General features: G+C 40.8%; 1 protein-coding gene across 1 annotated transcript in view; it reads right to left on the bottom strand.

The window, feature by feature from the left end:
• The window catches only part of sdk2b (sidekick cell adhesion molecule 2b), a 276,995-nt gene that overhangs the window by 7,154 nt on the left and 257,685 nt on the right, over positions 1–12,156 (bottom strand). Inside the window, 10 exon segments of the mRNA XM_062442366.1 lie at positions 4,144–4,282; positions 5,956–6,096; positions 6,208–6,372; positions 7,299–7,424; positions 7,517–7,726; positions 8,127–8,264; positions 9,760–9,946; positions 10,393–10,508; positions 10,842–10,943; positions 11,688–11,744. Coding sequence (XP_062298350.1) covers positions 4,144–4,282; positions 5,956–6,096; positions 6,208–6,372; positions 7,299–7,424; positions 7,517–7,726; positions 8,127–8,264; positions 9,760–9,946; positions 10,393–10,508; positions 10,842–10,943; positions 11,688–11,744 — 1,381 coding nt within the window.

A 12,156-nucleotide genomic window follows, 5' to 3' on the forward strand; every position in this document is an offset into this window, starting at 1 on the left:
TAATTATCCTTTTCAAATCACTTGACCTTCTGTATTTAATCAAGAAAACAAGCACATTTTGATAAACAGGAAAACTGAGCCATACAATAACTCCAGGCATTTCTCAATTATCCCTAATATCTGAGACGCAAAAGTGAACACTTCCTTTGAAGTTCACATGTATCACTGTCTGTCTCTGCAGCTTGATGAGAATCATGGGACACTCATGAGATGGTTGCCTACAGTCAGTGTCTCCTAGAATGAATAATTCCCCCTGATTCAGTCCTCACTGTGGGCTGTGGAATGTCAAACCACTGGGCCCTTGTGACTAAATTATAAACTGAACTCTTGCGGCGCTCATGGGGTCATCAAACAAATGGCAGCCTCAGGCTTTGCTCTCTGGCAAATGTTATCACAGCCCACATGAATGATTGCATGGATTAAACTGCCAGTGGCATGCTGCCGTGATCAAATATACATTCAGGTGTACATTTAAAGAGTGCAAGTGATGGAACTGAGCAAAAGGAGAGTATTTGAAAGCACTGTGAAGTGAGAATAAGGTCAAAGCCAAGTGTTGAATGAAGCTGAAAGCTAAAAAGAGAAAGGCTAGAAAAAGATGAAATACTGGAAAACCATTTCCTAAAATGGTGCTCCCTAGTCAGGGGTTCTTTAAGTAAATATGAGAGGAAGAAAAGCTCTTGTGCCTAAGCTCCTCCGTACTTTCCACTGTCCTGCTAAACAAACACCCATCTGTTTGTGCTGATTGGTGCTGGTTTGGCTGAGACTACTGGGACATACTGACTCCTGTTGACTTTCCAGGCCACAGTATCGGCCGCCAGTCGCTGCCAACGGAGCTGCCGCAGCACACACAGCCGCTTTACACGTCAAAACCACATTTGCATAAGCATTTTCCAAATAAATATATTTTGAAAGCATCTCAAAAATGTTGTGGGCAAATTCCAGTTTTCACAGGGGTGGTATTTTGAGTGTGGTGTGGACAAAATGGAATAACTCCACAGGGAAATCACAAAGCAAGCTGTAATTAAATTACACTTGATGAGTTTTATTAAACTAGATTAAAGCTAATTCACTTAAGAGCCATTGATGTACAATATACTACAATTTGGGTAATTGTGTGATATCCAGAGTCTCTCATTTTTATGTGCATGTTTGAGGATGTTTAAAAGAGCTGAAGTGTCTCAGTCTATGCAGACGTTTTATCTGACTTTGCTGAAAAGTCCTCCTTTTGTGATCAAGAATGGCAGACTCTGATGAGAGATGCAGCACAGTCACTACTAAGGATAAAACTCATGTGACAGATTAGGTCTTTCTATGCTGTTTCTGCCAGGTTTTTAACTAGCAGTAAATCGTACAGCAGCAGAGCTATAATGGATTATTGCAAACTCACGTAGCGGTAAACAACATCATATTAGATTAAAACATTACAGCTGCAATGAATTATTATTCCGAATTTGTGTTAATCTCTTATGTCATATTTCATGAATCAGATTTAAAATGCCCCAAAAAAATGCTAAAAGTAATTAGCATAACACTTATAATGATTTCTCAGAGCCCAAAGTAGTGTTGAATTGCTTGTTTTTTCCAATCATCAGTGGAAAAGATATTCGGTCTACAATGATATAATGTATTTTGTAATGTTTGATATGACAGTTGTAATAAAAACGGCAGCAAAGCAAAAATGGAAATTGTGACACATACACTAAAACAACAGATACAGATGATGTGCATAAATATGTGGTACATTATCTCTCCTGCCTTTCCTGATGGATTAATTTAAACGCTGGGCTTCACTGTATTTTTCTTTTTTTATGTAACTTTTCTTGTGCTACTCTATTAACAATAATTTTCTTACAATGATTAGAGTTTGCACTGCTACCCCTAGACTGTGAAAACATGATGAATTGGGGGTTATGATCGCAGTAATGGCATATTTAATGGAGTAAATGAATGATCATAAAGCATAAAAAGTTTGACATTTTTTAAATAGCTCTTGAGTCATTTTCTTTTGCTTGATCAATTGATAAATTGGATAATTGTTTAAACACATTTAAACACATAAAGGAAATCAACAGCATTTTTCAAGCTGTCTTGCCAACAACACTTAACATGAGTGAAAAGTGTCACATTTTTTCAACAACTGCAAAAAAATAAATATCAAACGGAGATCCAATTCTTCTATTACACAGTCCAGCTCAGAACACTTCACAACAAAGTCTTAATCACAACCCTGAAGTACTATGTCCACTTACACACAAGAGGACCCTGCACCGTAACCTTTATCAACCTGCATTCCTCAGCAGTCCTTGCATTGAGCCCCCTTTATAACACAGCCGAACAAAGAGCTGGAGCCAACGTGAAGAAATGCTATTGTGAGCCCTCAGGGACATTATGATAAACTGCCTGTTTAAAAACATTGAGGAAGCTCAGCCCACTTTCACCCCTTCTCCTTGACTCTCATACACTGTTGAGTGAGGCGTAAATTATTTATCAGCACTCTCACTCGGATAGAGAAGGGTCTATTTAATCCTCTCGCAGCAAAATTCAGTCAGCGGTACACCGACTAAGAAATGAGAACCAGGGGGTGAAATCAAATCTGCCCCTAGTCTTTACTCATTACCAGGCTCTCCTTTTGCTACAAATGCCTGTAGGGACTCATTAACATGTCTGAAGTGTTCGAGAGCTTTGTCACTCAAGAGTGTTTAAAACCATGTTAATCTACACTGCATTACTTCACCAAGACCTCCTTAAACCCCAAACCAGTGTGTCATAGTGGGTTTCAAACCAGGGAAGTGTTACAATGCTACAAAGACGTGCGGTAATGATGCTTTTAATCTCTCCCTCTTTGTCATTACAGCAGTAAAACATTGATCTTCTGGATGTAAGACCTCAGCCTCAAAAAATGCAGTTGGTCTTCTTTGAGTGACTCAGAGTAGAAGTTTATATGCTACCAGAGTAGATTTAAACTCAGGAGCATATTATTCCCAAATTGTTTATTTTCTTAACAGAGCCAATTATGTGCGGTGGAACAGATAGTTAAACTGGAACTGTTTCAGCAAAAGCAAAGATTCAACACCAGTTTTCTTCAATCATTGCAAATAATTATTTGCATTAGCTTTAACCTCCTTGCAGTGCTATGGGCATATTGACAGTTTAAGTAGTGACACATTAAGTTCTCAGTCGCTAAAAGAGAACTGCATTGACTTTCTCATGATGGGGATTGAATCTAGTGAGTGAGTGAGTGCATTTCCCTCCTTTGTGTTAATCTCTGGACAAATGATCTCCACACGGAGAAAATCTCTATCCAAAATCAACCGTAAATGGCATTTGCTGTTTGACACAGCTTGGAATTAGAACAAATACAGTGGGATTAAGAAAGTGTTTGATTTCTGATCCTGGTATAAGACAGAGGACTTTATCCCGTCTTTGGTATTCTGAGAGCAGAGATCAAGATGTGGCATTAATCTATAATCGGACGCTCAGGTGTCGGGATTTTGGTTCCTCCGCTATGGGCTGAGTTCAAAGAGTGCTGATTCTCAAAGTACATCTGTGCATTCTTTTCCTCACAGGCTCTCCCTTCAAGCCAGGCACAGACATAATAGGAAGCTGCCTGGAAGCTCCTCAAAGACCTGGGCCTTCTTTGATCCGTCCTCAAGGTCACACTCACATGCACACACCCAATCAAATCTCTCACCTATTCTCACACAAATATACATAAAACAATGTACTCTTTACGATATGATATCCATGTGAAATACAGTCAACTGTCCTCAACAGCATTACAGCATTGACCTAATGCAAAGTATAACCTCAGATCCAGAATTGGACTCATGACTCAGTCTCTACAGGGTTCTCAGCCCAGGTGTCAGTCAGAGTGATTGGTTTTAAACAAGGTCATGTACTCAGCATGCTGCGCGTGTTACAGCTGGGGACTCACTAAAATACAAAAGCTCATTAAAAGAAAATCAGCAATTAGTCTGTTTATGTGCCGCTTTTAAAAAGCAGGGAGAGAGCAAGTCCGAGTTATCAGGGGGAGAAGTAATTTGATTGAATTTCCATTTCTAAATTAATTCTCGTCTAGTTCAAACATCATCTGCACTTTACAATTTCTGGTTTGAATAAGCTACGAGTACACTGATCACTGACCTGGTGTAGACACCGTTTTTCCGGCAGAAAGAGTTTTTCACAGACAGTCGGCGGTTGTTGAGCTCCAGAGCGGGGAAACGGCCTTCATCCAGACTCACCATGTCTCCGTGGGTAAGGGCGTTACAGTTGGAGTTGTTACCTGGACACACGTATAGAGACACTGTGTGACCACAGGCCAGACACACAGGCACGTTAGTGTCTGGGAGGATGAATGGAACTGATCAATGGTTTGATCAGTGAGTGAGTGAGTGAGTGAGAGAGTAAAGTTTTAAATTAAAGGGTGAAAAACAGACAAGTGAATGAATAGAAATGTTGCTATATAACCATTTAAAGAAGAAATGAATGAGTGAATCCTTTTTAGATAGGCTGTTGTTATGGAGATGTTATGTCTCAAGGTAAATCTCAAGATCTTGAGGACAAGTCCAAGTCTGCTGCAAAATGTTTCAGGTCCTTTATATGCTGACTATTTAAATAACATTGCATCTGAACAATTTTCCATTTACAGCTGTATTATTACATGGCTTTAATACACGGGCCCAATACACATTCAAGGTCTATGTTAATGTCTGCCTGTTGTTGTCCTATTTATTTTCCTTGACTTTAGCAAGTCAAAACTAAGTCAAATTAATTCTACAGGGAATCAAGTCAGCTCTTAACTCCTCATTTTCATGACCTTAATCTTACTTGAGAGTCACTCTTGTCAATAAGACAAATGATTGTCACGGAAATAAAACAAACAATATGAGTGTGAAGCAATCAGTATTGTTAAAGATATTGAAATATAAAGGTCCATAGATATGATTGATGGATGGCAATGGAAAAGTTTACATTATAGGTCTAATATAAAGGACATGAATGCATGAGTGCAAATGATTAATCTGTATGAAAACTTCACCTACAGATTACACTGGAATATGATAAATGAGGTTGCCTCTCTGTGCAAACACTGTCTGAGGATCACGCATGAATGGGCAATAACACGACTGTTTGCCTCGACTCCAAGTGTCCCTCAGGACTGATCAAACAGCTAACACTGTAAACTGACAGTGACAGACTTGCCATGCTGCCCTATACCAGATTAATGTTTTGAGGGGTTGCTTCATGCCATGTTATAGGTTAAAAACACTTTCAGCCATCCGAAGACTTATGGGGGACCACAGTGAGGCCTGGACCTCCGTGGTTGCTCCAGGGCTACTTGAGGTCAATTGGTGGTTACACAAACACACAGAAGAAGAAAAAGCACTGGGTAGGTCCAGCGGCCTAGGCCAGATTCCTAGAGGGGGATATGGAGGCTTTGAGAGTGTCTTTGTGTTGGAGTGAGAAGGAACCTCTTGTTTTTCCTCTGTCAGTCAGAAAGATGGGCAGTGACCCACAGGGACCCCCTACCCTCCCCGGCCTGGCAGCTAAACAGACATGGCAGAATTGCTGAGCTGAGGGAAATACCCGCTGATGTCAGAGCTGCACTGAATGGACAAGTATGGCCCGACCCCTGCTTCACTATGTCTCTCCTTCGCTGCCTTTTTGTTCCCTTGCTACTCAGTCGATTATCGGATTCATTCCAAATCAAATCAAACTCAAGATAACTTTCTTTTGTCTTTTACAATTTTTATATTACCCTCTTCCAAAATAGTTCACTGCCCAGTATTTTAAAAACTGCAAATCATCAAATCCCCTGATAATCTTTTACTGTTTTACAAGAAAAAGTCAAGTCATCAGATTCTTGGCCTTCCATGTCACTGGGTTAGAAGCAGTGGTAAGAGACTTTAATTTAAGTTAAATGCTTCATTTGATTGTGCAATTGTGCGCACTCACCTGATTCAGACTTCTTGGCATACTTCTTGCTCTGTCCCCTGATAATGAGGATGAAAACCAGCAGCAGGATGAAGATGAGCCCCACCAGAGCCACCACAACCAGGAACCACCACTCCTCATAGAAAGGCGCCACTTTTTGGGCTGGATAAATTACAAAGAAATTGGAAATTATGTTCATCAGACTCAACTGGCCACAGTCTATATATTATTATAATTCTGATTTATATTTAAATAAAATACATGAAAGCTCACCAGATATAGAAGGAGAGGGTAGACTTGGAGAGCCATAGCCATAATCATTCACTCCTATTACCCGGAAGTCATAACTGACTCCTTGCTTCAGAATATCCATGTTGAATGTGTGCGATGTCACTTCTTTAGGAATGTCCTTGATTAGGATATCCCACAATCCTTCATCTGTAATGGAGTAAAGGTTATAATTTGGGTGAGAGGAGAATATGAAACTTGTAAAACATTAGAACAATATCAATATGTCATTGTTAACAGGTTTGTTTGTTTGTTTGATGTGCTCCGGTCTAGCTGGCAGCACCAGGGGTAATTCATAATTCTTGTAAATATTACACAATCCATCAATTTCACTGCTCTCGTAAAATTTGCAGCAACCAAATCTACATCATAAATAGTGGTGCAGCCATATTTCAAATGAAGAAATGTTTGATGGTTTGCTGCTTGCTCTGGATATCCTGCCAGGGACCATTTATTACACATTGCTGCTTGTAAACATCAATGTAAGTTTGACTCTTTTATTGGGGGACACAAACATAAACAAGCTCCAGAGTTCATCTGTCATGCTGCTGAACTTTGGCAAAAATTAGAAAAGCTGATGTAATTCAGCTCTTAGACAAAAACAAGTCATCAGGTAATATGATACTGCTGAGATTTATGTTCCTTGGCATATGGATAAGAGAAGATGAGAAGGCAAGGGGTGCGTGAGGTATGTTTAACCATCTTCAACATCCCCCCGGGCATTAAACCTACACTATACATTATCATCAAAAGTGTTGCTAACTCTCCTTAAAATCTAGAACTAGGTAACCCCCACAATTTTCACTGAACTTTGGTGAAACACAGCCCTTCCTGTGAGTCAACTACCATCAATCACCCTCTTAACCCTGCCAAGGACTGTCAATCACAACTGCAACCGGATGCCAATTGTCTCAACTGCAGCACCACGATCAATAACCCATTAAAATACCAGTGACACAGAATGTGGGGTAGCAGATGTTGACACTTTACACCACCTTCCTTAATCAAACTATCAAGAAGCCTAACATATGGCTAAGTTTACAAATTCACGAGGAGAGTGCAGCTGAAGCACCCACCTGAAGGCCTGGCTTCGATAACGTAGCGTGTGATGGGAGCACGTCCTGGGTCCCCGCTGGTCCAGTGGATGGTCAGGGCCGCACCATAGCGTGTGATAAAAGGCTCTCCAGGGGGCCCCGGGGCACCTAAAGAACAGTAATAAAGTATTTAAGTGAAGCATTTAAAATCACAAAGCAAAAGCATCTGAATTTTCAGAAAAAAACATCACTTCCACTACCTTCTCCCGGGCCAGTGGTGATGTTGGCCTCCACCTCGGGCCCGTAGATGAAGGTCTTGGCCCGGATGCGGAAGTTATAAGTGATGCCATCGACCAAATCTCTGAGCTTCAACCAGAGGGGTCCGCTTCCCTTCACGTCCACCATCACTGTCTTACTGACGCCTGGGGGGGAGGGGGAGTGAAGACAGTCGGCACAGGCCACTGAGGACTCTAGACAAACACACCACATTTAGAGCAGGTCTTACACAGGCCAGGCAAGGTGGGAGCACACTCAACACAGGCCAACACACAGACACGCACATGTAGTAATGGAATTAGTAGAGAGACATATGTTGGCATTTTGGCATTGTAGTCATGTATTATACGTGATGATAGTACAAAATAGCGTCAGAAAGGAGTAGAGTGACATATGAGCTGCTTAGGTGATGGTTAGCTTATAGCTCAAGAAAAATGCACCCCACAAGACAGATTCCAACAAGTTAAAATGATCTAATTACATCAGCAATTCTACACCCGTTTTAATTTTTTACCCCAAAAGATCTTGTAGTGTGCATAAAGCTTTTATGAAGCCAGCAAGGAAATGTGTTACGGGTAAAAATGAGAGGTTTACCATCTACAGGTGTGCAGGGTTCATAGATCAGACGGTAGCCCTCGATGATGCCATTAGGAAAGGTGGGCTCGCCCCAGGACACGTTGACCGAGGTGGTGGTCAGCTCACTGAAGTGGATGAAGCTGGGAGCACTGGGAGCTGAAACGAAGAAGGGTAAAGGTCAATATAAGTGGTATGCATATGAGATGTTTATTTCAGCCGCTTGGAAGGTTTGAGAGAGAGGTTAGAGGTTTTAGAGAGAGGTTAGAGAGAGGTTAGAGAGAGAGAAAGAGAGAGAGAGAGAGAGAGAGAGAGAGAGAGAGAGAGAGAGAGAGAGAGAGAGAGAGAGAGAGAGAGAGAGAGAGAGAGAGAGAGAGAGAGAGAGAGAGAGAGAGAGAGAGAGGACGCAAGCTACAAAACAATCATATGACAAGTAAGGGTTAATTGTATTAGCCTACGTAATAGTATCCAAATACTTTGTGTGTGTTTTAAAAATTGTAGAAGCTATTACTTGTCTTCCTTGTATTTTGATCCATGTCAGTATAGCATACATCTGCAGATCTAAACTGCTGCTGTTGTAACTTTTATTTATGCAGGTCCATTGTTGGCGCTGCAGTTCTGTAAACTGGATGACATTGGTTGAGCCTGGCTTTGCTGCTTTGCATGAAAGAGTGTGTGCGTCCTTGTTCACTAGCTAAAATGCTTTGATTAGGTCAACACCCCATTTTTTCCCTATACCACGTTTAAAGACTTAGACATCACTCTAAAATACTATCTTGACCCAGGTCATGTTAATTCACAGCCACAATGACCAGCCTCCGGGCCTTATTACTGTTGGTTGAACTTGTGACACCGCTGTGCTCAAATCATACTCTGCCCTGTTGTCTTTAAACTTGTCGAGCAGGAATTGAAATGCTTGCGAAACAAAAAGCCCCTTTGTCTAGTGAAAAGATAGGATAACTATCTGCACAGTGCTCCTCCCTCCTCCCTATTCCATCTTGTCATCTGCTTCCTCCTCTCATGACAGTGACCCATGACGGAAACATTCACCTCTTTCTTTCCTCCTTCCTGTCTGACATAAATTATTAAAATACACAAAATTGTTAAAAAAAACTTCTTTACATAGAGGTTTATGTGATGAATAAATAATTGGTGGGAAAGTTATTAAGATGTAACATGTCTGTAGCGAGAATGCTTGCTCCAAGAAGTTTCACACTGTCTACTTTTCAGACAAAACAGCAGATTCAGGGAATGACTTCAGAGTGGGGTTGCTGATTAGAAACGTCTGCTCAGTATGTGGTTCCGCTAACATCGTTTGGCATGCTGACAGCAACTATTAGCATCATCCTCACATCAAATTATTTCCTCATGGTTGACTCATCCACTTTTAGAAAACTCTCTGGGTTCCCCAAACTAACATCCGCACCACAAGCACATAAATATGACAAACAAAAGAACATTTCTTTGCATGCTCTAATTAATCTGCTTTGGTCATGTTGTGCTTTTACCTCATTCAGTCCTAAGCTTGTCTTCTTTTTCTCTGTACCTCTCCATCAAGTGTTCATTGATTACATTTAGGAATATTTGCATCCAGTCATGCTTTTATAGTGAGTAAATCAATTGAAAATGCATTGGTATCCAGTTTGAAATCTACCTGCTTGCTGAGTGCGTCCCCTGGTTGGGGGGCTGCGGGGTCCGTCCCCAGCAGCATTGAATGGCGCTACACTAATCATGTACGTGGTATAACCAGTCAGGTTCTTCAGCTTCACCCCTCCCTCAGGCATGAACAGAGTGCGCAGCCGCTCTGTCTCATTCTTACGCTTGAACTCCCAGAAGTAAACCTACAAGGAATAAGAAAGGCATAAATAAATATTAATGTGTGTCTACAGAAGCTGCTCAGGGAATGTATAACTTCTGCTACTATAAGACTCAATCACATTTCAAATTCCCTTAATGATAGAAACGCAGTTTCATATTATTTCCTGTAAATGTTTGTGGTTTTCTTTACTAAACCTTTCATAGTAAGCCCCTCTGGGAAACTGTGCTAAAACTGTAAAATTGTGCATCCAGTGGCATTTAACATCAAATAGAGGTAATCTCTTATGAATCACAAACACATTTAAATATTTGTATAATGATAGAATAGAACACAATATTGTTGTGTTATTAAAAGGTGATTTTCAATAATGCAACAATATTAATAAATTAATATAAAACATTTTGCTCCTGGGCCTAAAAAGAAAAGGCACAGTCAGTGTTTGCTGGAGAGATTCTGTGTGAATCTGACCTTGTAGCCCTGGATGTCTCCATTCTGAGCGTCTACAGGAGGAGGTTCCCACGTTACATCCAGCTGGGTGGCTGTTGCGGACTGAATGACCACATTCTGGGGTGGGGCTGTGGGCACTGTCAAAAGCCATCACACAGATTAACCATATATTTAAAGTCAAGGACATTTTTCTGCATGATATGTATTTATTGTAGTTTCCTCTATCACTTCAGCTTAAAGCAGAAAACCTGCAAAGACAAGCCGCAAGATTTAAGGAGGACAAATTGCGCTTGAAATCTTAGCATGCTTTCAAAAGAGTTCACTTCAATACAAACACTGCCGAGAGCAGCTGCTGCATGGAAGAACCTAATCTACTTGCTTTGAAGATGGTCAAATAATTTTGCATTTGAGACGGTGTTGATAGAAATGATGGGCAAAGCACTGTGGTTAAGTGGAACACGAATACATACCTGCTTCTCCCACAAACACCTCATGCGGTGGGCTGGTTGGCCCCTCGCCCACAGCGTTGTACACACTCATGCGAATTTCATAGCGCTTGTGTTTACTCAGCTCTGCATAAGAAGTAAACAATCAGAAACAAAGAGTCAGAATTTGTTCTTAACATCAAATTAATAACTGTACTTCTACATTTTTTTTTTCTACTTTAGAATATCCAGTTCCCTCTCCATAGTGGTTCTTGTAATTACCTCACTGTTAGCCAATGAGGAGGTCAGCTGACCTACCGCCCCCTATCTCAGGCACTGAAATAATTAGCACACTAACAAGGACATGATCCCTCACTGAACACTGCTATTGAGAATTAAACACTATTTTTCTGGTGTGATGGGTAATAATTTTGCCCTAGATGGGAATTTCTACTTCAATTACAAATTACACATTGTAACTTACACATGGAGATTGTAATTATGAGGTTGTTGCATGCTGTAGTGTGGGAGGTACAGGAGAAATATGTGACCATCTGCTTCCGTAGCGCTTATCCAAATAAACTGTCATGAGCAAACTAAAGGGTATGTTGAACGATGTGGGCTTGTGTACTTGATGTCCAAGATTCTGTGTGTACATGAGCGCCTGTATAGGCCTAAGTAGAAGTGTTTATTCTAACACGATGTAAATATGAGCAATTTGAGTTAATCTGCTCAATATTCTGCTTTTCCTGTATCACTATTAAAAGCAGCAGGGCACTTGAGACATATGAATTCCAATAGAAAGACAGTTTTTTTTATTCAAAACCTGATTAGTTTAAGGATTGGATGATTGTGTGTGTGTGTTCATGTGTGAGACATAACACAACTTACTGTTCAGCTCATACTGGGTCAGAGTAGGATCACTCAGATTCTGGATGCTGTATGGGGCTATGGAGGAGAGGCAGACAGAAAAAGTGATTTAAAAAAAAAGAAAGACGTACATTTAGAGGGAGGTGATGGAGAGACAATCGTATTAGTGTCCAAAGTCTAATATTTTCGTTGCTGAAAAGGGTATCACTAGTGTCATTAGATCCACTATGGTCATAAAACCCACACAATCACAGTGATCATAGCTCTCAGTGAGACCCAGAATGACTCAGCGAGAGTAAAATTATAGGCTAAGTTACAAAGAGCAGTAGAAACAGAGTGGCTCCTGAGTAAACCTAATAATAGCCTGCAGTTGATAGCTACTGATCACAAGATGAAATGTTTTGCTGTGAAGTGTCAAGACCAGCGGGGAGGTCTTTGGAGCAGAATAGGCCTGTGTGAAAACTGTCCTCCGATGGAAATAAAAGTGCTG

Source organism: Scomber scombrus, chromosome 21, assembly GCF_963691925.1.
Source record: "Scomber scombrus chromosome 21, fScoSco1.1, whole genome shotgun sequence".
In the NCBI taxonomy this organism is placed as follows: Eukaryota; Metazoa; Chordata; class Actinopteri; order Scombriformes; family Scombridae; genus Scomber; species Scomber scombrus.